This window comes from Vicugna pacos, chromosome 7 (assembly GCF_048564905.1).
Source record: "Vicugna pacos chromosome 7, VicPac4, whole genome shotgun sequence".
Lineage (NCBI taxonomy): Eukaryota > Metazoa > Chordata > Mammalia > Artiodactyla > Camelidae > Vicugna > Vicugna pacos.
In genome coordinates this window covers 58,558,916-58,586,765 of record NC_132993.1, presented here as the reverse complement: position 1 = coordinate 58,586,765, position 27,850 = coordinate 58,558,916, and the positions used below count along the sequence as shown (strand labels likewise).

Here is a 27,850-nt window from a genome sequence, read left to right as displayed (position 1 = left end):
ACAAGTGCACGAGAGCTCTTCCAGAGTTGTAGTTAAGCTATTGAGATCCTAAGCCTAAGCCTCTCTCTCTCTCTGAGGTCCTGAAATACTTACCTTCTGACCAGGGAGGCCACGGCCTGTCATGCCCTTTGGCCCCGGGAAGCCTTGAGGTCCTTGCTCCCCCTACATACAGCATGAGACAGGGATGTTCTTGTTAGTTTCCCAAGATAACTCAGAATATACTTTGGGTTGGATATACACTTGCAGTTTCAAAACTGCATTTTAGCATTATCTAAGTTTAGGAGGGGAGGGTAATCCATGTATGTCAGATGGGCTCAGTGCTTTGCTAGTAAAAATTTAACTACTTACCTAGGATAGAAGTGAGGGAGCTGGTTTACAACATTTGTCTGTTCCTGTGGTGTAAACACTCCCACCTTTGCCAATTTCAAACCCTGACTATAACATCAGCAAGTTCTCAAGTAACAAACATCTGTTATTTTTCATTGTGATACTAATGGTGATTTTTATAATCATCTTTACATTTGTCTGTATTTTTATTGAAGTAATATTGACTTACAATGTTGTGTTACTTTCAGGTATATAGCAAAGTGATTCAGTTATACATAAACATATACATATACACACACACACACACACACACACACATATACTTTTTCAGTTTATTTTCCATTATAGGTTAGTACAAGATATTGAATATAGTTCCCTGTGCTACACAGTACATTTTTCAATATTCTGATATTTTGAAAGCATGTATTATCTTAATAATGGAGGACAAGAAGATTTACCTGCATCTCTCCCCAGTTAATGCCAAGGAGTATTTATAGAATTCACCATATACTGTTAGTTCCATCCCTGATAATTTGTAGCAACGTGAATCTGTTAAACTAATTTAATACTTCCTTAATTTGGAAAATAAAAATGTTTGCCTTTTAGGACTTGTTTTAACTTTCCCCATCATATCTTAACATTATCTGCTGCTCTGGCACCTCCATCCTCAAAAACCACACAGTTTAAAAGGTTTTCATGGTGTTGAACATGGAACAGGAATAATACACTAACAAGTATACAAAGTCACGGCACTGATGCTGCTTGGATCCTGCAGTAATCCCTGCTTAACTCCAGCTCATTGTTAGCAATGAGCCTGTGGCAAGGCTTTGAAGGACCATGGGCTCCCGGGATTGATTTGTCTACCTTTAGCTTCTTTCTCAAAGGTCCCTGACCATGCCCACTAGAGGCACCCGTATGCTTAATAAAAACCTCAGACCAACTAGATGAGAATCAAGGATGGGAGTAGGGGTAGCACATTCATTTGCCACAGGCTTGCAAAGGCTCAAGAGCCCTTACTCTAGAAGGCAGGATGGGCTTTAGAAGGTCACTCCTGGAAAGGGCTGTAGAGGATTGCTTATAACTTTGAATATCAGCATTCCTGAGATCCCTTTCCTAGCTCACTGGCTTTCAAGCTTTTAAAAAATAGAACAGTTTCTTTTAAAAAGTGTTGCAGTGAAATATTTCTGACACACAAAAATTTTTTAGAAAAAGATACTCACCTATATACCACCATATTAAAACGTGAAATAGTACAGATACCAGTGAAACCCTCAATCCAGTGCCCTTCCCAGAAGGAAGGAGGAAACCTCCCTGTGAAATTGATATGCTTCACTTGTATCTATGTTTTTTGTGCTTTAACTACCTGTGTATATATTCTAAAGCCATGCACAATGTTGTTTTTAATATTTAAACTTCAAGTAAGTGATACATTTATGCATCCAATTTGTATTCTAGTCCAACTTGTATTTTAGATCTCAACATTATCTAATTGAAATTAATCTGCATTCCTATGTGTACTTCTAGGTTGTTAATTTTCTCTTCTCTACAGTATTCCATTAAATACCTGGGCTACAATTTATCCATTATCGTAATGATGGACATTTAGGTTGGTGCTGATATTTCCCTATTGCAAATAATGCTTTAATGAATACTCTTTTTATTTCTTTGCACACTTGCATACATCTCTAGGAGGAAACTCTTTCATTGAAACAAATCTTAAACAGAGGAGTACAAACTAAAGTGAATACAAGTGTGGATTCTCTTGTTGGTAAATTAAGTGGTCAGTTCTCGCATCCATCCCTTGCCCCTCACAGCAGTATGGCTTGGCTGAACTCTGAGGTTCTTATGATCTCATCATGTTGTATTTCTAAATGGATGGCAAATATGGGGTTATAGTTTTGCATCCTCATTCCAACTCCAGGGGACTCATGACAAGTTCCTTACTATGGTCAAATTGCAAAGAACTCATTCACTGAATGTCTTTTTCACCCGGTTAACCCTTGAGCCAAGCAATAGCATGGAGAGCTCACAGTGAGTAACTATCTAGTGTTGTGCACCAATGTCTCACACCTCTCCAAGGAGACTCACCCCCAAAGAAGCAGTGACCCCTCTCTTGGTGGCTCAGTTAGTTAGAGGAGACAGGCAAGGATCATTGGTCTTCTTTGTTCAGTTTACAGTCAAGAGAGAAAATCTGGTGGTGTTGGGATCCCCAGCAACTTGGATAGGGATCGGTGCCAGTTAAATAAGCTCCCAAACATGAAACCAACACTGAGATTCCAAGCTGGAGATTCAAGCAGGAGACAGGGAGGTGTGGGAGCCCATGATTGGGTTAACAAATTGTAACAGACCCCAGCCGCTTGTCTCCTTAAAGAAGAGCAAATGTGCTTAGTAACTGCCTTGCTTGCATAGTTGAGGTTTTAGAAAGCACTCTGCTCCTTGCAAAGCAAGGACCCAGGCCCTTGGCTATAAATGCTGGGCGTGCCTGCTGTTAGATAGTCATCTATCCCCAAAGCAAGGAACTGGCTGGACTGGTGGTCTGTTTTAACATATCTATAAGAAAGTATCTTGCTCCCCTCTTCCCATGACTTCCCTAAAGGTAAACTGTAGGCCCCCAAAGGAAAGAGTCTTGGGCTGGGATGGTAAACAAGTTATAAAAAGATGCAGACTCAGAGGTGAGAAGGCTGGTTAGCCAGTGGCTGGTAAGACCCCCCCCCCCCGGAGGTGGGCAACCTAAGACAGGCACAGCCACCTGAGTCCAAGAAAAATGTTAAGCAGCTGCTTCTCATACGTTCCGCCCTGATAAGCTGTAAGGCTCGCTGATGTCAACACGAACATGATTTACCAAAACATAAAGGGTCTTCTGACCTTGAGCCAAACTCTACAATCTCGATCCCACCCTGTCTTTCCCTAAATTCCTGCATTCCATCACACAACTGTCAGTGATTTCTCCTTTGATTGTACACAATAAATATGGGAGCATTTGAGAGGTTCGTGGAGTTGGCTCCCGACTCCCTCTCACTCTCTTGACTTTTTCCACAGAGTCCTGAGTAATTCATTCCGTCTCGGTGGGACTTCTGCTGGCCAGAACCCACAACTGGTGACGAACCCACAGGGAGGAGGAAAATCTGTTCTGTTTCTAAAGATTGTGCACTGCCAACCCAGGTGTGCTGAAGAGGACTAGGCATATATGGAGTATCTGGATAACACAGACCAAACTCATTACACTTACTGGAAAATGCTCTCCTGAGAGGGAGTCTGCAGCCTCACCTGGAATGTGAAGGACAGAAGGGCCTGCCTACATACAGACTAGGTGGCCAGCTGAGCGAGTGAGGTGGGGGAGAGCAGGAAGATTGCTGCTTCAGAGCCTGCCATTCTCTGTTCTCATTAGAAATAAAATGAAAAACAAAAATAAGAAAGATATTCTCTGGGGAAGAGAGGGTATAGTTCAAAGTGGTAGAGCACATGTTTAGCATGCCTGAGGTCCTGGGTTCAATCCCCAGTACCTGTTCTAAAAAACAAAACAAAAACCATAAATAAATAAATAAACTGAATTACCTGCCCCCTTAAATTTTCTTTAAAACATTACGTTACTATAAAATATTTTTTAAAAAACAGAAGTATCCTCTGATGAAAAAGGTATCAGTAAATGGCACTTAGGCATAACTTAGTTTTCTCAGGGGAATGAGGACATCTTCAACCAACCAGGTGCCTGGTTGAAAGGTGGTTCTGAGTTGTCAAGGAGATGCTTGAGAGTACTGGTACCTGAGGTGAGGGGGTGGTGTCAGGAGGGTTCCTGGTCAGGTGTCAGGGAGATTAAAGGTTCATGGGAGAACACTGAAAGGAAATTTGCAGGTGGCTTTGTTCCAAACCCAAGGACAGATAGTATGAAAAACAAAGGAGCTGGTACTATGGTGTGATGGTGAATTATTGCTAGGGATTATATATATTTAGAAAAAGTGGGTCCAGCAAGAACTTGATACTTTCTGACAATTATTCAGAATAATAATTTATTTCACAACCTTTCAGATTCCCATAGCAGCTCATCTAGAAGGTGTCTAATAAATGTTTATGACTAACTAGCTGCTTTTAAGAAATGACATAATTTCCTTTCTGAAAGCTGCTGCGGCTTCATTGCCGTGCCCGGAGGGAAAAGCCTCAGTCAGAGCAGCTAGTCCTCATGTTAGAATCAGTTCTGCATTCAGGAATTTATTTTGCATTACTTCATAATACAGACATTTTACATATGATTGTTAACACTGTACCTATTCCAGGCAGCTGGGTTTCCCTTTAATAAAGGCTTTTTTTTTCTTTTTAATCACCAATTTTCCCTTCAAAATACTTGAAGACTTCCTATAACTTTCAGAATAGACTATCTGGCTAAAAGCCTTTAGCAAATAAGTCCATGCGTAAGCTTGGCTATGGTGAATGTTATCCAATCAGGTTTTTTCCCTTATGAGTCTCAGGGAAATGACAGGCAATGATTTCAGCATGGGTCAGAAGCAGCTGCAAGAAAGATCTCATCTGTCTGAAGGTATAATTAAGTCCAAATTTCAAACCCAGCTTTTTAACCACTATATCTCAGTCTTAGATCTTTCCTGCAAAAGATGTGATCATTTTAATTTTTCAGATGTTTGCTTATTCTCTGAGAGTATCAGTGATAATTTTCTGATGTTTATAATTTTACTGTGTTATGTAAGAGAATGTGCTTCTCTGCATGAAATATACTGAAGTATTTAGGGGTAAAGGGATATCATATCTGCAACTCACTTTCAAGTGTTTCAGAAAAATAATGTGTGGGTCTATCTGTCCACATACACAGAGTTTGATAAAGGAAATGTAATGCTAACATTTTAGGATATCTGAGTAAAGGGTGTATGGGAATTAATTCTCTGTACTATCTTTGCAGCATTTTTGTCTAATTCTGAAATTATTTCAAAATCAAAGTTTAAATTAGTATATAAAACAAATGAAGAATGCCCTGAATGGTTGCAAAAAGAGATCTGTCTATGCTATAAGCTCTGAAGGTACTTTACTCACCCAAAGTCTGGCTGAAAGAACACTGGAGAGACTTAAAGCAAAGCCAGAACTGTAGATTTCTCCCTCCAGTGACGACTTCTGCTGTTTGAATTCAGGCAGCCTGCACTGTTATCAGAGACCTGTTTCCCCAGGATTTACTTTCATGCCAACTCAGTTCAACCTTTTAAACCAGCGGTAGTATTGTCCCATTTGGACACAGCCAATATATAAGCCCAATCTTCATTCTCTCCCACTGTACTGTGACTTGACCTGCGTAGGGATGATAAAAATGCCTATAGAGAAAGTGGGACACCAGAGCTGCAAGGAATAAAGGGAGCCCTCAGCTAACATTTTCCCTTTCTATTCAAGTTAATGCCTCCCAAGTGTCCTCAGTCATCTCACAGGTAATAACGGAGATAATTAGTTAGAACATAGAGATGCTTATTTCACATTTACAAGGGAGGACTCAGGAGTCTACTGTTGGGGTAAATGGTTTTAATTGTTTTAGGATTTTAGCCCTTGCTCATTGCCTCAGACTAAAACCGAACTCTGACACCAGAATGAGATTTTGGCCCAGCCCCAGGCTCACTTCAGTGAAAACATTTTGCCATTTAATTTTTTTTATCTTTATGTCCTTTTCATTTTACTGTTGAGCTGCTTTCTTCCTCCTTAGTTTCTACTTCTTGCTAAAGGGTAAAGGGCTGAAGTCACTTATTACAAAGGTATCCCATCCCCAGTATTTCCAGCTCAGTCAGAATCTTGGGTTTCTCCTTTGTCAAGATTTGCAGTCCTGTCTGAGAAGTTGCAGAGGCCTGGTTACATATTGAAAAGAAAGGAAACCTCTGGCTAACCCTCAGTCAGAGGTCAACTGGAATATTTTAGGTGGAGAGCACTTGCTGTAGAAGCTATGAGAACAGGAAGCATTTTACTTTTCTATGGAATTTTCTTTGCTTCCTGTTAAAAGTCTAAAGCCATCCCCACCATTTTGTAGTGGCCCCAAAAGCATCCCAGAATAAATCAACTGGTCATTCTTCCCTTCACTTCCCCTCTTCACCTTTCCTCCTTTCTGATGGCGATTAGAGTATTATTAATTAGGAACCAGGGGAATTGTCGGTTTTGAAAGTGGAGAGTAAAAGCTTACTCAACCTGCCTTCTGCCAGCTTACAGAAAGAAGCCAGTATTGCATTATGATGTTGACTTAGTGGGTACACAGTACAGTTAGCAAGATGTGGTGACCTGCCTGAACAGTCATCTAGTATTTGGCCTGGGATCCAGGAACCACTGGACTGAAAGGGATTATTTTCTTACGCTTCGCGGTCACCGCTAGTTCTCTTGAGAAGGAAAATGGTACACAGGGAGCACATATAGTTAGGAGGCATGTATCCAGAGGTCCCTAGAACACCCCGGGGTCTAGCGTTTTTGTATTTCTCTCCTTCTCCCTGAAGTTCTCATCGTAACAGTCTGCTGCAACTAGCAGCTGCCATTCATTGTATGCCGATGTGTGAAGGACCGAGCTAGGTGATAGCAGAGATAGATACATTCTTACTTAATTTCTGGAACAATCCTGGGAGCAAGTATATAAATGATAAAACAGAGGCTTTGCAGTTTCTTCCATGTTACCTCAGATTGTATCTGATTTCACAGCAATGTTTTGCACAGTAATTCTCTCCCCAAATGCAAAGGTGACAGTTCCTCCAAACAAAGGCTCTGCTGATTTTTCTTTCCTCCAGTTCTGTCTTGGCAGGGGGCAGAAACCAGGCTGGTTCCCGTCTCTAGCCTGAAAATCAAGAGCTTCCTGTTGCTTAAAATTCTTTCCTCTGTGGAGTTGAATTCCTCCAACTTAATGTGCCATTTTGACATGTTAACATTCTCTAATGGGACTAAGACAGCCTAATGCTCATTCAGTAAAGCAGCCCATTTGGTTATAGAATCAATGAGCTAGTTACTTGTTATCAGGGGAGCCTTTGGCTGAAGTGTAGCCTGGCTTACCTGGTACCCGGCCAAGGAACAGTCCTAATGGGCTTCATGGAATAATATGGCTCCATTCTATTTGATTTTCATTCAAATGCGGATCTAGATCTATTGTGTCTGGTGTGAGGCAGGGAAATAGTTTACTTTTTATAGATCCAGGGGCTGATTTTGGTTCTGTTTTTAAAACAGTTTAAAACCCTCACCATTTCTTTCTTTCCTCTCTCCGTGGCCCTCAATGCAGAGTCTTTTTCAATAACCCAAGAAATGTAAGCCATGTTTAGCAAGGGTTTTCAACCCACTCCCATGGAAATCTCCATGACCTGGACCAAGATGCTGCTCACAGTAATACTGATGGCTATATTCATTTCCTATTGTTGCTATAATGAATTACCACAAAGTTAGTGTCTTAAACAACATAAATTTGTTCTCTTACAGTTCCAGAAGTTAGAAGTCCAAAATCAGTTTACTGGGCTAAAGTTGAGGTGTTGACAGGGCTGGTTTCTCCTGGAGGCTCTGAAGGGAGCAGCTGTTGCCCTGACTTTTTCAGCTTCTAATAGTCACCTGTATTCTTTAGCTTGTGGCCTGTTCCTCCATCTTCCTCCACTTCATCATCTCTGAGACCATCATCACATCACCTTATCCATGATCTATACTCTCTCTGCTTCTCTCTTATAAGGAACACTCATGATTACATGTAGGACCTACCCAGATAATCTTCCCATCTCAAATGCCTAACTTAATCATATCTGCAAAGTTCCTTCTGCCATATAAGGTAATATTCACAAATTCTAAGGATTAGGACATGAACATTTTTAGGGGCCATTATCCAGCCTACCACAGTGGCTTCTTCCATATTCATGCAAAAAGAAAGATAATAATTATATTTTCTGTAATTTATCTTAATATATTTCAGTTTAAAAACAGTGCCATGAATATATGTATGTGCAAGTTAATTTATACTCTAGGGGTGCTCAGTTAACACTTGAAATACTGTCATCAGTAGTCCACACTTCAAAGACAGGTGACTCAACTACTGCTGTCTGAATGTGCTCCAGAGGAATGATAGAAACAATTTATCCCTGGGGAAATAAGGGATGTTCAAGACATGTAGTAGCAGGAACTTTCCCCTTGCATAAATAGGGGATACATAAATATTTGCATAAACCAAATATTTCCCATAGAGCACCTTACATTCTTGAACTCATTCAGAACAGGTGCCTCCTCCTCTCATCCCAAAATGAAAAATCTCCTTACCCGTTCTGACTAATAGATTAATTGGTCCCATCACAAGAATATGGCTGTATTTGCCTCAGAGTGATAATTTTAGGCAAAGTTCTTGTCACAGTGCTTAAAAAGACAGAGACCTGGCCTTTTGGACCCAGTTTTCCATACATGTTTTTATACCCACTCATTAATAAGTAGCCACACATAGGGTAGAATTCTGTCTGAAACTTGCTTTAATTGAAGTGTGGCACCTAATAGCAAGGTTGTCTAGAGAACTGCTACTCAGTGCTAATCTTCAGAGGTGACAGGCAGCCATCCAAAAAAATGACACATTGAGGGAGGAAGGTATAGCTCAGTGGTAGAGTATGTGCTGAGCATGCACAAGGTCTTGGGTTCAATCTCCAGTACCTCCATTAAAAAGCAATAAATAAATAAGCCTGATTACTACTCCCTAAAATACCTAAAATAAATAAATAAACAAACTTAAAAAAAAAAAAGAAAGAACGACAAATTGTAAATGTCCAAATTGGCCTAGCTCAGCTCATAACAGTCAGAGCCCAATGTGCTGTTTGGCCATATTTTCCCTTGATCATTTTTCTTAAACTTTTAGAAAGTTTAGAAAATCCCTGCTTCCATTTTTCTGTTTATATCTACTAGCAGAGGATAAAGTGATTGAACAAGTGTGCATGAATACTTGCAAATAACCTCAGCAACAGCCAACACCCATCACGGACTATGTGATTGCTTCTTGGACACATGTGCTCACTGTTACGATTTTCTATCGAGTCACAGAATTTAGTGCCATTTTCCAATAATGAAATGGTTCTTAGTATACATGCTAGAATGAAATACATTGCTAGGTCACAGTGCAAAGAGCACCGTGGCTTTGGTTTCAGTTGCATAAATTGACTTGTCCTGCCCTCCTGCTTAAATAGCCGTCTGTAAAACCTGCCAGATTTCATGAATATCTGGCCTGGCATTTGAATGTACATGCATTACAGATGATAAATTCAAAATGACAAGGTAGGCTTGATGGCAGTTCGTCTGCTAGAGATGGGGGCCTCTGGATGCTCTCTTTGCTGGCCATCTGCACAGTGCAGCCTCCTGGTTTTCCTGCCAAGTCCCCCATGGTTGGTTGTGACATTGTCAGTTTGATTTTTAGAACTCCGGTGTCTGATTCAGTGCTCTCTGTGCCCTCCAGGAAGATGTCTGCCTTGGACCCTTACTTTTGTATTATCCTTAGTAACCTTGTCTGCATCCATGGCATCAGTGGTGACCCTCTGGGGATAATCCCCAGTTCTCCAGTCCCTAGTCTTACCCATCTCTAAGCTCCAGGCATAACTTTCCTCCTGCTTTCTATACCTTTCCTCTTGCTAGCCACTTCAGAACCAAATCTATCAAACACAGCAACTCTTCTTAGCCACATCTGCCTTTCTTCCTGGCTTCCCCTTTCACTCACCCCTCAGTCTTCCAGACTTGGGATTCTCTTTGTGTTCTGACCTTGTCTGTGCTCCCTAGACACCCTCATCCCATCTGTGGGCACGTCCCAGCCCACCAAACACATCCACTGAGTCTTCCCTGACCTGCTCTTCCCCCACCAAGAGTAATACCCCGTATCTACCCACACCTGTCTTGTGGCTTGTGTCTCAGAACGGAACAGGTTTGGATGCTCACAGTCTTTTCATCCCACTTAAACTCTCAAAGTGGAGGCACTTCATCTTATTTATCTTTCTCTCCTCTGAGGGACCTATTTCAGGGCCCTGCCTATCCTACTGAGCTAGAGACAGTGGATGTGGAGGCGGGACATTTTTTTGGTGGAAGTTGCCTAGAGACCATGCATCCTAAACTCCATCTTATTTAGCCTCACAAACCCCCACGGGTACCTCAGTAAATCTCATGATCACCTCTTAGGGATCAATGTGGAAAAGAGATAAGAAAATAGAGGCACATGGAAAAGGGCCAGCAGAGATCTCCTGATGCAGGCCAGCTGAAGGAGGTATTCATAAGCAGGGCGACTGGCGCTGAGTCCAGGTCGACTTTATTCATAACTCCTGCAGCACTGGCCCCGGAGATAGTTGAACCTAGCAAGTGAGGTTTGCCACAAGTCAGAAAACCACAGTGACTCATTTAAGAAGCATTCTGCTGACTGCACAGGCCACTTCAGCAGGGCCACCAAGGTGCGAGAACTGTGTGGCCACAGCTGCTGCCCTGACAGCAGGAAACGGGCCCCCTGCTTCGGGGCCTCATAGCACCATAGTCGATCCCTCTGTGTAACTTTGCTGAGTGAAAGGATTCTATGAAATGTGCATGCTTTTCAAATTTCTTTTTCCCATACTTCGCTTCATTAATAGATGTGAATGGACAACCCAGAAGTGGGAGTGTGCTGATTTAATATGAGGGTAGGCTAATCATGGCCACTAGATATGCAGGTCCTAAAACCTGGAACCTATGAATGTTATCTTATGTGGGAGGGAAAAAGGTTTTGGCAGATGTGATTCAGTTAAGGATCTTGGGTGGGGAGATTATGTTGGATTATCTGGCTGGGTCCTAAGGGCAGTCCCAAATATCCTTATTAAAGAGAGGCACAGGGAGACTTGACAGAAGAGAAGAAAGCCATGTGACTGAAACAGCAAAACAGAGGTGGAGAGAAAAGATGTAAACCACTGGCTTTGAAGCTAGAGGAAGGGGCTGTAAACTAAGGAATACAAAAAGTGTGGCCCTGGACTCTGCAAAAGGCAAGGAAATAGATCCCCCACTTCTTCCCCAGAGCCTCTGGACTCCCTGTCACTGCCTTGGTAATAGCCCCATATGATTCATCTTAGACCTCTGAGCTCCCAAACTGCAAAACCTAAATTGGTACTGTGTTAAATCACCAAATTCATAGTAATTTGTCACAGCAGCCATAGGAAACTAATACAGTTATTAATGTTCTCATTCCTCTCACTTTTAGCAGCTCAGATCACAACACAGAGCACTTTGCATTAAGTTATCAAAAAATAATTTGGCTCAGAAATCATTTGTATTTCAAGTGTCATGAAGTGAAAATTCTAACATTAAAATGAGGAGGCTGTGAGCAGTGCCCACGATGGCTTTGGATTTTGCAGACAAAGACAGTTTTCTGAGAAGTGATGCTCTCCAATGGCTCTTCTCCCTCCAGGAGAGAAAGCAATACTGAAAAATATTTCATACCAGAGGGAAGGTTATTCAAGTATGACTTTGCCTTTGCAGTGTAGTTGGAAATTGGTGGAAGAAGGATATGAGTCCCTAAGGATAATGGTTCAGAATCAGCAAATCCATCCGCTCTAAACTTGCCCTGGTTCAGATGCACATCCCTGGTGGACTAAATTGTTACAATAGCTTCTTAATCCATGTTTTTACTTCCGCTCATATCCATTTATATTGGAGATTCTCAAATCTGGGGCACAAAGAGGAAAAGCAACAGGAGACCCTCAAGATGCAAAGGGAGGAGTGTATTTCCAACTACACAGCCCAGCTACTACCTCCACACCACTACCTCAAAAGGGAACAGTGAGAACAGTTGCTGATGGACTGTTCTGGACATGCACATGGTGTGGCAGCAACACAGTGAGAGACATTGTCTCACACTAAATAACAAATATACTAAATGTTCAACTGGCCACATCACACCTATTCTTAAAACGCTTCCAGTCTACATACCTAAGAGAAGTGAAAACATAAAAATATGCCCATGATGTTCATAATGGCCTTATTCATAATAGCCAAAAAGTGGAAACAACCCAAATGTTCATCAATGGAGGAATGGTTAAACAAAATGTGGTATATCCATACAATGGACTATTATATGGCCATAAAAAGAAAGTTCATGGATGACCCTCGAACACTATGCTAATTGAAAGAAGCCAGCCGTGAAAGACCACATATTGTGTGATTCCTTTCATATGAAATGTCCAGAATAGGCAAATTCATGGAGACTAAAAGTAGATTAGTGGTTGCCAGAGGGCAGAGGCTGAGTGGGAAGGGGATGGAGAGTGACTGCTATGAGGTACGAGGTTTCTTTTTGGGGTGATGACAATGTCCTAAAATTAGATTGTGCTGATAGTTGCTCTGTGAAAATACTAAAAACCACTGAGTTGTATTCTTTAAACAAGTGACTTGCTTGGTATGTGAATTATATCTCCATAAAAGTGCGTCTTTTAAATAAATAAACCCTTCCAGGCCTCTCTGTCATCAGAGCAGTGGTTCTCAAACTTTGGTGTACATCAGAAATATCTATAGAGCTTTTTAAAATAAGGACTACTGGGTTCTACCCTCAGATACTGATTCTGTCTAGGTAGGGCCCAAGAACTTGGATATCTGACAGGTTTCTGGGTAATGCTGATAGAGCTGGTTGGAGGTCACACTTTGAGAAGCACTGATGGATGGGCTCCCACTGAAGCTCTTCAGCTTGGCTGTGAAACCCTTCACAAGCTGGCTCTGCCTGTTTGGTGCCCATTTCTCTGCAGGCTGCATCTCATCTTAACCTTAATTCATATAAATCTGTTTTTGGTTCCACTATACATTCTGGCCATATATTGGGTGTTGTTTTATTCCTAGTATCTAGCCCAAATGCCTGGTCCGAAGTGGATATTCAATTAATGTTTTTGGACTGTTGGGCCCAGACCATCCCAGCACCCTGTCATCTCACACAAACAAATAACTACTTCCTCCTAAAGCTAGTGCTACCTCCTTATCCAAATCCCCTGGGAAAAGGGCCATAAAGAAAAAGGAATGAAAAAGCCGAACAGTTTTCATGAGGTATAAACCTAGAAATTACAAATCTCCCAAAATATGTAAGCCATATGTCCTTGAGCGCATAGCCAAAGGGGAGACTCTCATTAGAGTTAACTAACTTCAGTGTGCACAGACTTCAGAGACACCACTGGGAAATGGATGGTGAGTCTTTTCTGTTAAGATGAACAGAAAAGTACAGCAGGCAGCTTCATCCATAAGCAGAGGGTAGCAGCTCCAGCTGTCACAATGAATGTGTCTTAACTGTCACACTCTTAGGTGTGAAGCCTGGTGAAAAATGACACTTACTTTATATCATCACCATATGATTCGGGGGAAAGGGAAACTTATTTAGACATGTTTAATTATATCAGAAAGACTATACCAATGTGATATGAAGCCAGACCCTCCCTTAGGCCTAAGTTATTTCTTGCCAGTAGGTTTGGTGAGACCTGTTAACTTGCGTGGTATACCAAAGAACAGACCTAGGGTGGCTTACCCCCACACTTCATCCCATGACCTCCTTCAGCCACACTGATGACCTCCAATCCGTTGTAAGCAGAATGCCGGCTATGCCAGTGCTCTTCCAGATCAGGCCCCAAATGTCCTGACACTTAAATTTCTTCCCCTCCCATGTAGAAATTCTGGAGGCACTGTTGACACTGACACTGAGAAGCCATACTGGAAATATATTGCTTTTGGATTCTTGTATTTGAAACGTACATCACAGGACATAAGCCTCTGTATTGTTCTCCTAGTTTTATCACCCGTGAAACAGGATGATAGCTCCTGAAAGATGGCAGCATTTGGCAAGCTGGTTATCCTTTACCAGGAATTATAAGCACAAAAAGGACTAGCAACTAACTGTTCTCTTAGAGAATGTCTTTCACCAGAGGATTCACAGTATTAGCTCTTCTATGTGTCTCCCTCTGGATATCCTACAGGGATTAAAGAAATAATATTTATAAAGTTCTATACATTCTTTAACTGAGTATGATAGGTTTATTTCACTTAACTTAATGTCCTTCAAGTTGATCTATGTTGTCACATGTGGCAGAATTTCCTTTTTTGTGGAGAGAGGGCTGAATCATGTTCTATTGTGTGTATAAACCACATTTCCTAATTCATTCATTACTCAATGGCCATTTAGGTTGTTTCCACATCTTGGCTACTATGAATAGCGCTGCGGTGAACATAGGAGTGCTAAGTGAAATAAGCCAGTCACAGAGGGGCAAATACTGCATGACTGTACTTATGTGCAATAACTAAAATAGTGTAACTCATAGATGCAGAGTAGAGTGGTAGTTGCCAGGGGCTGGAAGAAGGGGGAAGCAAGGAGATAATGCGTATAGAGCCTCAGTTGTGCAAGATGAATAAGTTCTAGAGATCTCCTGTAGAATGCAGTGCCTAGGGTTAACAATACTGTATTGTACACTTAAAAATTTAAGTGAGTGGATCTCATGTTAAGTGTTCTCACAATAAAGAAATTAAAAGCAATAGCTGAAAGGAATAAATTTGTTCTTAAAATGTAAATGATAAACATATCCAAGTCTATTTTTATAAAATAAAGAAAATTACACTAATTTTTTAAAAGTTGAGAAAAATGGAAGTATAATAGAGGCGTATGGTTAGTGCATATTTCCTATAACCTAATTCCTCAGCCTAATTCATTTATATGCCCTGTTTCCCTTTCTCATTGCTTCCAACTTAACATGATAGGAACTAATCCTGCCAATTTAGATGCCAGCTTCAGAGGGGAAGAGCTTACTCATATATGGAAATTTTCTCTTGATTTTTCCCTACAGAATACTTCTAGACTGTCTTCATAAGCTGCTTGATGACAACCTAAGAGTTGGCCTCACTATACTACAAAATGCACCAATGTGCGTGGCATGTGTGAGGCCAAGAAACTGAGTGAAATAATGTGAAAATAAAGTCACAGTCTTCTATAAAATCATAACTTTTAGGAGAATTCTGCCATTAACAAAGTTAACTCAGGTTTTAATTGCATCATGCTTACTTCAAGGATGAAGGAAGAAAAAAGTTAACATTGAACAGTAAAAGAGACAAATATATGTATAATAAAATTATATTCACAAATTTTTGTAAGCCTAGGCTCAGGCTCACAGTGAAGCAGAAAAACCACATCAAAAGATTAGCAGCAGCAGCAGAAAAATTCACAGGTAGGCAGATTTCAGTTCAGTATAAAGAAGGAAAGTCTACCAATTATAGCTCTAGAATAAGCCTTTCAAAACATAATGAAGTGGAAATACTGGTACAAGTATGGGAAAATACAAGAAGGTCTCAATGGAAATGCACAAATAAATTATGTTACATCCATGTACTGGACTACTACGTAGCTGTTTAAAAAAATAGAGTAAATATTTACATATTGATTTGCAGGGCCACTGTATTAACTGGGGAAGGGGTGGTGAGCAAGTTGTGAAAATTATGTATAGGATGATTTTTTAAGGTTGTTGTGCTATATGTCTGTGTTTATGCATCTAGTTGAAAATATGGAAGCCACACACCAAACTGCAAACAGTGGCAGCCTTTAAGGGTAGGACTAAAGGGGGAAGACAGAGACTTTCACAACTTTGTGTGATTAGGAGATATTTGGCTTGATACAAGGGTGCATTATATTTTCATTTTAAAAGGTAACAAAGCTTTTTAGAATTTGTTACAAGGTCATTGGAAAACATACAAGAAATGAAAAAAAAATCTCCCATTCCCTAGGGTGGCCAGAGTCTGGATGCCCTTTACAATGTCGTAGAGGAGATTCTTGTGATGAATGGGAGGGGGTTGTGCACGTGCACGCACACACAGCTCTTGTCAAGGTCACCAGTGACTTCCATGTTGTCAAACCTAATGATCACTTTTCAGCTCTCATCTAATCAGCAGCATCAAAAGTAGCTGATCAAGCCCTTCTTTTTGAAACACTTCTTCACCTGGCTTCCAAGAACCACTTCCTCTTGGTTTTCTACCCAACTGGCTCTACTTCTCAGTCTCCTTTGCTGTGTCCTCTTCATCATACAAACCTCCAGATGCTGAAAGGCTGAAGGCCCAGTCCTTGGATCTCTTTTTTCTCCATCTGCATTCATTTCCCACATGTTTTCATCCAATCTCAAGACATCAAATATTATCTATATATTGCTAAACAAAATTTATATCTCCTGTATTGATCTCTCCTCCAAACTCTAGATTTCTATCCCCAAATACCTAATTAATAGCTCCACTGGAGGTTTAGCTTCTCATGGCCAAATCTAAATTTCAGATGATGTGAACTATTTCTTCCATACCTGCTCATCCCCATCTTCCTATAGTCTCTCCCATCTCAGAAAGTGGCAACTCCATCCTTTCAGTTGTTCAGGCCCCAAATCTTAGTCATCCGTGACTACTTTATCTTACAGCTCACATCTAATCCAAAATCCAGCTTAGCAATTCCAATGGCAGAATCTCTTACCATTTCCACCATTACTACCCTGGGCTAAACCATCACCATCTCTTATTTGTACTTTGGCAATATCCTCCTACTCAAATTTTTATTTGTTTTTGTACCCCTACAGTCAACTTGCTGCATGCTGCCAGAACCATCCTTTAAAAATATAATTTATATCAGGTTACTTCTCTGTGCAAAGCTTTCCAGGGACTTCTCATTGCAACTCATGACTCACTGCATTCCAGTCATCCTGTCTCTGATGTTCTTCGAGTGTGCCAGGCATGGGTTCTTATCCCAAATCCCTAATTAGGAACTCTCAAAATTCCTCCCACCCACTGTCTGAGCTTCTACCCCATTTTTCAACATGCAGCATGCAATGTCAAGGGCTAGGGATGCAGAGTGAAGGACAAAGAACACGGCCAAAAAGGGAGTGTTGTTGACAAAATAAGCAAAAGCGGGTGGTAATGGGATTCTCCCAATGAAGAAGGGTTGCCCTGAGTCTTTCGTTCCTTTAATCATACTTTAGAATCTACCATCAATACGGCTGGTAACTCTGCGAAACTCTTTGTTTTCCACATTGGCTGATAGTATTAGGATTTAGTTCCAGTTCATGATTTCATCAGCAAAGCAACCAGGGTTAAACTTGAGGACATTTTGCTTCTGGTCAAGGCTGTTTGCAATGCCACTATCTTATTCAATGAGAAGTGGTAAATTACAGGTACAAGTATTCTATGGCTCAGAAAACATGAGCTCTTCTTGATGTGTGAAGTACAGTTTAGTCTTGTTAGTTCCCAGTCCCATCTCCTAAACCAATCTCCATCCAATACTTTAACACAAACACATTTCACTATTCATCATGTGAAAGAATGTATATAGCAGGTGTCTCAGATTGAAAAAATGTGCTTTATAAACATGTTTAGAAATCAGATGATGTAGACTTGTAGTTTTTAACATGGGTGAAATAAATACAAAGTTAAAGTGTTAAACAAAGCCATCTTATCCTAAGGTAAAGAGTCAACAGACTGAATCCACTGGTCCTCTCTTCTTTTCCTCCACTGCATGTTTTGCTCTTTAAAATGTTTAAAAAGTAATTGGTAGATGGAAATTCTATAGAATCTAATCTCCATGTATAACTGTTTTATTTAGCCTCGTGGTCACTTCTATCCCCTGCACTCAGCTCAATGCCCAGCACATGATAGGTGCTGACTAATATTTGTTGAACGAATGCTCTGGAAGGTAGGCAAGATGATGAGGGAGGCTATAGACAGGACTCATTTTTACAAGCTACCTAACATGTGCCAGGCATGTGTTAGGTGCTCAGGACATGAAAAAACAAAAAACACAAGACATCCTCTATCTCACATCTCTCACAGTTTTGCGGTTAGATAAGAAAAACAAGCCCCTAATATATCATGTGAGAAGTGTTATGATGGGGGTGATGATGGAAACACAAAGGGAACACAAGTGTAAGAAGACAGGGAAGTCTTCTGGAGGAAGTGTTACCTAATATGAACCCTGACACATGAGTAAGAGTGAGCCTGCTAATGTGAGGGGTAAAGGGATCTCCCCAAGAAAAGGGAACAACATATGCAAAAGCACAGGGCCAGGGAACACAGCTTTCACAGGGAACTGAAAGGCTTTCAGTAAGACTAGATCTTGGAGAGCTAAGGAGTTAAAAAGACTTAAGACTGAGTGCCTAGATCACAGACTCTTGCTAATTTTTGAAGCTGATCTCTTTGGGTACATGTTCAAAACCCTTTAGATTTATATTTTGATGGATAAATACTTAAAGGTTTTTAAAATTATCAAATAGATTTTTGGATAATATATTCACATCCACATCTTTACTATGGATGAGGGTTTAGTTTATTAAGAAGTATATTCCAGAATGTTTTCTAATGACCGGTAGAAGACAGACACCTGTTTTCTGGACTTTGGCAGGGAAATCAGGTAACAACAAGTGGTACTTCTGTCCCATATATGTCCTAAACTTCAAACCTATACTGTCTCAGCTTGTAATTATCATAGACTGAGGAGAGAGAAAAAGGGAGGAAGGGGAGAAAGACAAAAGCAGAGAGGAAAAGTCCACCTTTGTTCTCTCCAAATGCTTAATGAAAACTTGTATCTAGAGTTAGGATGTTGTATTTTTGTGCCACAGTCCAGACATAAAATGCAGTTCAGTATGGTTCAATCACTTAAATTTCGGTTGGTAGGTCTGCAGTCTGATTTACAGATCTGGCATCAGTTTTGTCAGGATGTTTTCTGTTACACGTTTCTGCTTTCAGACACAAGCCACTAGATGTAAATCCTTTCCAAGGGAGTTAAATTTATGTAAACTAGATTATAAAACTTAGATTTTCAAATGCCATTTATAATTGCCTGGATTCCTAAATAGCCTCTTTAGTTCAATCCCGGTGCTGCTACATCTGTTCTCAGCTCAGCAGTCACGGTTATAATTTTTAAAAGTCCGCCAGACCATATTACATTGTTGGTCAAAACATCCCCCCAAAATAGCATCCCACTTCACTCCAGGTGAAAGCCAGTGTCCTTACAAGGGCCTGTATGGCTGTATGTGATCAAGCCCTCCTCCAGCCTCACTGCTGTTAACTTCTCTGACCCACCTCCAGCCATACAAGTCTCATGGCTCTTCTTTAAACATGCCATGTACCCTCCTACTACCACAGGGCCTTTGCACAAACTCATCTCTCTGCCTGGAATGAGCTTCTCTCAGAAATTTGCAAGTCTCCCTTCCTTATCTCCTTCAGGTCTTTACTCAAATGTTAGCTTCTCATGAGGCCATACACTTAAAACTTCATCACAGCCCTCTATCCCACTTACCTTGCTCTCCTATTTTTGCTACAATAGTTTTCGTCTTCAAACATACTAGATAAGCTATTTATTATATTTATTGCCAATAGAGTGCAATTTCAATAATAGTGGAAACTTTTGTCTCTTTTGCTCATGATACATCCTAAGCACCTAGAACAGAGCCTGGCATATATGCATATGCTCCATAAATACATACTGAATGAAGTGCCATAATAAAACTTTGTACAACTAATCAAGACCAAATACTAGAGTCAGTACCCTTAATTTTGGCAGAAGATCTGATTTTAAAATTTGCATATAAACTTATTTTCCTTATATGCAGAACAAACCCAGATTCTATTTTGAAGAGCATACTAGCATTACTCATTTCACAATCCTGGCAAAGAATGTGTGTGCACTATTATTTAAGTATATATGTAGCAGGAAAACACAACAAATGTGTTTGCTTTACAAAATCATCACAGTAAGGTAACTTAAGAGGGAAGGACAGATTGGTCTGTGGAAGATTTATTTCTTTCTAAAACTGGCATAATAATACCTATGGGAAGTATTGGCTTAAAACCAACAGGAGCCAGTTGGAGCACTTGCAGAAGACTAGTATTCTAAGAGATTAAAAATTTATTCTCTCCTTTAAAATTTAAGAACCTCTATTTAAAGGCATAATTGTATATGCCCCCCCTCCAAAATCTTATAAAAGCTCACTGTCTTTACACCAATAAATATCATTGATAATGAATGTGGTAGTACTACTCTTAAATGTCATCTCTACAAATATAAGCACACAGGAAAATCTGCCCATTTCCAAGACTTAGACTTCCTGGTAAAAACTATGAAGATGTGAAAATCTAACAACTGGATAGCACTGGGTTTCTCACTTATTTCTAATTTAATTATAAACTTAAGAGGATCATGGAACGTCTAATAACATTGCATAATAGTTGGCTGGCCTGGTGACAGGCAATGATGGATTAAGTTTCCTCTCTCTTAGTTCTTTAATCTATTAAAATGAGTCTTTAAAAGTAGGACTGAGATCTCATCAATCTGGAAATTTGCTGATTTGGGGGTGAGGGGTGGTATAGTGCATGCTTAGCCTGCATGAGGTCCTGGGTTCAATACCCAGTATAGTACCTCCATTAAAAAATAGTAAATAAACCTAATTACCTTCCCCCGAAAAACAAACAAACAAAAGAATTTTTAAAAAGAAAGGGAAAAAATTACTGAAAATATACTCTGGTGATAGTAGGGCAAAACCCACTGAGAATACAAAAGAACCACCAGGTAGAATACTCTCATTCATAGCAAATAAGCACGTTTACTTTTACAGTATTCATTGTGATCCTGTTGCATTGTGGTAATAGAAAATTTGATCACAAAGATATACTTTTAAGAAAGCCAAATCCAGCACTTCAGAGTAAACTTCTACCTGTTAGGCCAACTAAGTAGACCAAGTATACCTGTATACTCTTACAGCCTGTAACAGTAAGGTACCTCCACTCTTAAACACTAGAAAAGAATCTATCATTTCACAAGTTTCGAGTTCTCTTAAAGATAGAATTCAAGAATGGTTTATTGATTTAAAGTATAATAAATAAATTATTTTGTGGGTTGACAATATGGTTACAGGTGGAACTTCACCATATCTCCTATATAAGCTTCATACAGTCATTAAATGGCTCATTACCATGTTCATTGATCAAACAAGTGTTTATTAAGTGACTACTATGTGCCAGACAGTGCTAGATGCTAGGGAATTAGAGATGAAAGAAAGAAGCAAAGTTCTTGCTCTCAAAGAGCTTCTTTGACCAGGAGAAGACAGGCAATAAAGAAGTAAACACAGAAATATTTTCAGATGGTAATAATGCTATGAAAACAACAAACTGGGACACTATTATAAAATGACTGAGAATGGAGTAGGAATGGCATGGAATGGTCAGGGATGGTCTTGCTAAGGAGATAATATCTGAGCTAAGATTGCATGAAGAGAAGAAGCCAATCATGTCAGATGCCAAGGTGGGAGAAACAACAGTGCCAAGGCCCTACAGAAGGAGTGAGCTTTGTTTTTGAATAACAGAAAGGAAACCAGTGTGCCTTGACTGTACTGAGTGAGATAAAGGGAAATGCAAGATAAAATCAGAGATGGGCAGCATCCAGATCATAGTCAGCCTTGTAGAAGTTTTCTTTTCTTTTCCTTCCTTTTCTTTTTCTTTCTCTCAATTTTTAAAATATTATAAGAAGACTTTAGAGGCTTTTTAAGCAAAGAAGGGAAATAATTTGATTTTTTTCTATAAGAATATCTATGTACAATGAGTATGTAGATTTTAATAAGTCAAACAGAACCTCTAGAAATAAAATACATCATAGAAGCTAAAAATTTAATGAACTGGTTAAACAAGAAATTCAATACAGCTGAAGGAAGATTTAGTGAACTAGAAAATAGACTGGAAAAATATCAGCCATAATGTAGCTAAGAAAGACAAGTGTGAATATATGAAAGGATAGATATGTAGGAGGAAAGGATGAAAAGGCCTAATGATTGCAGTTCCAGAAAGACAGAGACAATGCGAGAATGGGAAGACTGGATCAGGTTGCTTTAGATTGCTTATTCAAAGATAAGGCAGAAAATTTCAGAAATGGTTAAAAAAAATACTAGTTCACAAAATCAAGCATTTCAACAACTCTTAGGCAAAATAAAGTAAAAGAAATCTACACCTAAATACATCGCAGTGAAATGGCATAGCACCAAACACACAGAGAAAAACTTAAAAGCCACACAGAAAAGGATGAGTTACCACCAAAGGAATAGCTAGACCAACAGGTAATCTTTCAAGAACAATAATGGAGGACAAATGATGAGAAAATCTCATATACACTGAGAGGAAACTCTGTGTGCCTAGAATTCTATACTCAGAAAAATATCTTTTAAGAAGATATTAAGGAGAAATGAATATGATTTCAGGCAAACAAAAATAGAGAGAGGTTGCACTAGGAGAATTTCCCTACCAGAGGAAATTCTGAAAATTTCAAGTCACGCAGAAGGAGCATGGTTTCAGTATGAGACGGAAGATGAGTTAAAGAGTAAGAGAGTAGTAAATATGTTGATAAATCTAAGTAAACAGTGATTGTATTAAAAATATCTTGAGGGATTGAGAATTAATTAAAATATAAAACCACAATAATAATATTAAGGTAGGAAAAAATGTCATTAAAGTGTTCTATGTTATTGTAGTAACCAGAAAGTTGATATAGATATTTCATAAGGCAAATGTGAATATTTTTAAGAGTAAGTATTGAAAAAAGAGGAAGAAAAATGTGTAAATTCCTAGCTAGTAAAGGGGAAAAGGCAACCATTAAAAATTAATAAATCTTTAAAAGGGAAAGAAAAGATCAAAAAAAGAAATGTAGAGCAAGTGGGACAAATAGGTTGAAATTAGATGGTAGAAATCAATTTTAAAAGTTCACTAATTACATTAAATGTAAATGAATTAATGCTCCTGACACAAAGCAAACATTGTCAGACTGGAGTTTTAAAAATCCAGATACATGTTGTCTAAAAGAAACATGTGAAATGAAAGGAACAGAAAGGCAGAAGTAGAACACCAGTAACATTTAGCCAGAAAACTGTCACTGTATTAATTGCAGATACTAGAAAGATGTAAGGCCAAAAGCATTATTAACCATAACATCCTGAAAAAGTCATCATAACCAGTTTCTTCTCTTTGTTTTGTTTCCCTTTCTCCTTTTCCTCCTAATTCCCTCTCTGTGTCTCAGAAGCAGATCTTTTTTTCTTTTTTTTTTTTTGCCTATTTTTCTCCATTCAATAGTCTTTGCTCTTCTCACTTGGGTTTCCTAGCGCAGAGTGCACACCAGTTGGGCCCATTATCCCCAACATGATAATGTGGGAAGCAGTTCTGAAGAATTGTTGTTTAAAGACTTTTTTATAGGATGAAAGAGAGAATATTCTGGGATTAGTCTTATTGCCTGTCAGTTTGAGCCCTCAATACCCATAAAACTCCTTAGTCTTTGCTTTGTGAGGGATTCTCTGAGTGACCTTGAACAGGTAACTTACCTCATTTCCCCTCACTTGTATTTAAAGTGAGAAGTCATATCTGTAACTAGGTAAACAAAGATGCTGATAATGAAAAGCCAATAATTGTACAGTTCTTGAGATGTTTGTAAAAGCAATAAAAGTAGTTTAGATTACAGACCTACTGGCTACTCATTCACTCATCACAGATTTGCAGTACAAAAAAGTGTGTCTGTCAGCCAGTCAAACCGGAAAGGACTTGATAAGCCTTTGAATGTGTGAGGGCACAGTGGTTATAACAGCCTCGCCCCAATGCAGCTACGCACAACAGCCCAGATCCTGCCGTCATCCTAGTTTTGTGCCTGGCAGTTGATTTCAAAAGGTCACTAAGTCCAACCTCTGGCTTTGGACAGAACCATGCTTAGGGGAAAATAAAGTGCTTCTTAATGATTCTTTCTTTTTAAAAATTTAGATTATAAAAAAAAAAGACCTCACTTCATAAATCTCATATCTCCAAGGCCCAACTTTACATTCTCAGATGGAAATACAAATTTTGAGTGGCATTTAATTTTGAAAGCCTCAAACTGATTTTTTTCCTCTGTCTGACGTCTACCCTGACTTGATAAGTACCCAACATATGATTATTTCAGGGAGGCTGCATGGAATCGCCACTGTAAGTAACCTTGGATACGTTACTTAACTTCTCTGTGCTCTGTTTCCCAGAGCCTAGCTCATAGGCTGGTGAGCCTGGAATAAGGTAATACATAGAATTTAGAGACTATAATATATGTTCCTAGAGCTCTCCCCACACTCAAAGCTCTAAGTCATAAAGGCTCATCTTACCTTGCAGAAAGGAGAAGGGAAAAATACATACTAATAATTTACTTCTAACCAAGCATTGAAAGGTGGGAAAAAGATAAGATACCTTTTGTAAATTTTCAACAGTGAAATTCATGGGCCATCAAGAGAGCAGCAGCTAAGAGTAATATATCCCTATCCTTTATTTAACTTGGTTTTATATGGACAAGAACTGTTACAAGAATGAAAGGGAATAAGTATACGCCTTTATATATTAGATAGATGTGCATGGGTAGGAGGCAGGGAGGGAGAGAGAGAGGAAAACATGAAGGAAGGAAGGGGAGAGAAAAATTCAGAACAGTTTAAAACAGCAGCACATCTGCCATGATCATACATTACATACTACTATGGCAAAATGAGTAGTTTTAGTGTGTAACTGCTCAAATGAAATCTTCCACATAATTTTGGACCTTTTGGTAATAATTGGAAACTTTTTTTAATACTCAGCATCAGCACATGGCATTGAGATACTGTCTTATCTTTATTACCAAATCTTTAGTCCTTTTGACTTTCCTTTTGGAGTTGGGGAAACCACCTAAACCTTGGCCAGGATACTGTGAGAAAAATGACTTAGAAATTAGGTTCTGCTTTCAGGTCCATGGTAGCATAAGGAGTGGCACAGATGTCAGACAGACTCTGTGATGGTCACTAACCATTGCATAGCTCCTTGTTCATGGTAAACAGACAACAAATGTAAGATGATAATGATGATTGAAGCCCCACTAAACTGAGAGCCTAAAGGTTCCATTCCAATTCTGATTTGGGAAATGGGCCATTACAGAAGGAAATTTTAATAATGAGGCTGACAGAGGAAAATACCTTACCATATCCTGATTCAGATTAAGGAATTAAAAAAAAATCCATCCTTTTTCCTAACTGGCTCAAAGGAGTAAAAGCCACTTGGTTCAGGAGGAAAATGAAAGTATGAATCAGTAAGTGAGAAATACAAATGAGCCGAGGGCCAGCCTCAGTTAATAAATGCAAACTTTCCTTGACCTTTCAGCCTACAGTATAGAGAAAATTATGGGCTCAGTGCTTTTGGCTTTGGTTTGTAACACATGTAATTAATTTGGTTTAAAAAGTAATAAAAGGTATAAAGGTAGGAAATCCCTTCAAAATCTGAAACTAGGATTGTGGACTTTGATAACCAGGACCAGTTTTTAGCCACAGCCCTCTCCTGCCACAGGAGTGTTTTGGCAGGTGTAATCCCAAAATAACTAGCTATTTAAGGTTTAAACCTCTCATGTGGTTCCAACAACTCCTTTCTATGTAGAAGAATCATTGTGGGAATTTGAAAATTACAACACAGAAAAGCTTTAGAAGTTCATTCAAAGATGGTTTTTGGCATAAAGGCACACAATCTATGTTATGCTGTTAACTGTATTCCTTATTGTGTCAGTTTAATTTCTAAGATGTGGTCAAGTTAAATGCAGCGATCATACTACAAGCAAAGATGGTTTAATTTTCTATTTTTGATGCTGTTTTTTGTCTGTGGTCAGAAGGGGTAAAGAAAACTTTAAATTGAAGTATCAAGAAGTCATCATATTAAAATGTGTGTATATGTATTGTTACCTCAGTAATATTAATAACATCATATGCATGGTTATGAACTTAGAAGACTAGAAAAATGTCCTTATGTCAATTAGTCTTAGTCTTTCTGCAGTATTTACAACTTAGTGTGTACTGAACTGACCCCTGACTTTTTATAAGTGGGACTCTTTTTTTCCCCCCTTAAGTCATTTTTATTTCAATGAATAAACCATTGTTATTTGGTCCTTAAGGGGGGCAATTTCCCGTGCTGTAATAGGTCCACTCTGATCAAAAATCTAGTCAAATGGATTCTGGAGACATTTTTAGTGTGATCAGGTCACAGGTGGGAGGCAGATGGCTGGCTGGCAGGTGCCCTGTGAGAGTTCACTACAGTCTACTGACATTGTCATGCTTCCGCCGCTCTGTCAAGGGAAGCACGAGGAATTTGCAAAACCACAGTTACTTCCATACAGCTGGAAACAAACCAAAAAGTCCACCTAAGAAATGACATTAACCTTAAACAAGAATCTTACCCAGTTCTGGGTTCTAACCTGAATTGCTAATCAGAGAGCTTTGGTGGGAGAAACCCTTTTCTTTCTGGCTATCCCTGTGCAAGCTGGGCTGACTCACTCACCATCACACCCCTGCTGGTTTCAAGTGCTTCTGGCATCCCAAGTAATCCCCTAGGACTCCAACCCTCCCTGTTCTCCATGTGAGCCTGAATCACTGGCTTCTCTGTCCTCCTGACGTGGAGCTCACTGCATCAGCTCCACTCCAGTCCTCTGATGCCATGCCCATCTCTCCCCAGCCTTTGAACCACAGCACTCCTGTAGGGTTTGGGGCATCCCTCATCCTTTGGCCCTGACTCCGTCAAAGACAGGAAAGAGCACTTCCTGTTCATATCCTGGTCCCACCAAACCCCAGCCCTCCTCCAGCTCTTTGGCTGGTACTCAGCCTGTCCACTCAAGACAATTTCTAAATTATCCATTGGTGCTTTCGACACCACTCAAAATAAGTAAGAAGATGTCAAGGAACTAAGGTTTTCTTTTTTTTTTTTTCTTTGAAGGTAGGATAAAAGGAAGGATAAAGTTGTACCCAGTCCTTGTAAGCGAGGTTACTATGCCCCACAGTATCAGGAGAGTGACAGGCATTCTGGAGGTTGCCATGGATACCATTCTGGTTTTCTGTTTTCTTCCAGAAGGACCAACATACTTCAGAATAATACATAACTTTAGAATGCCCATCCTTCCCAGAAGCAGGTTAAATGGTGCATGGCAGCAATTGCCAGCTCTCTAACAAACCTCGTGTTCCTCTTCTTCCCGGGCACACAGCTAGACTACCTTTCCAGAAGATTAGTTCTTGCCAAGAAACTGTGGGTTGAGGCTATGTGTGTCACCTTTTGGCCAAGACTCTTAAGAAGCAGTTGTGCCTCTTTCACATGCTCCCCCTCTGCTTGCTGGGTGTAAGTGGTAAAGAGGCCCAGCAGATGGAGGGAATATAAACAGAAGTTGAGATTCTCTGAAATTCTATGTGGAAGAAAACTGCCCACCAACGAAGAACACCCCCGTTGGCCTGCTCCATGGACAAAAACCTCTATTGTGTTTGAGTCATCATATATTCAGGTGTCTTTTTGGTACAGGTGGCAGGTCTACACTGGCAGGTCTATTTTAGAGCATTAAAGCACACGAATGTCAGAATTCCGGGCCTTTATCCTGGAAACTACAAGAGGGACTAGTCAAAAGGGAAGGGAAGCAGGAAGGAATTATAATGCAAATAACTACAAACATTTACTGCACATGTAACCCTGTGCTGGGCCTTGTGTCAAATGCATCACACACACTGTCTCATTTAATTTCATTTATTCCTCATAACAACTTAAAGAA

General features: G+C 39.7%; 1 protein-coding gene across 1 annotated transcript in view; it reads right to left on the bottom strand.

Moving 5' to 3' along the window:
* The window catches only part of COL28A1 (collagen type XXVIII alpha 1 chain), a 150,554-nt gene that overhangs the window by 28,862 nt on the left and 93,842 nt on the right, over positions 1-27,850 (bottom strand). Inside the window, exon 28 of the mRNA XM_072964931.1 lies at positions 94-162. Coding sequence (XP_072821032.1) covers positions 94-162 — 69 coding nt within the window. The remainder of the gene's footprint in view (positions 1-93; positions 163-27,850) is intronic.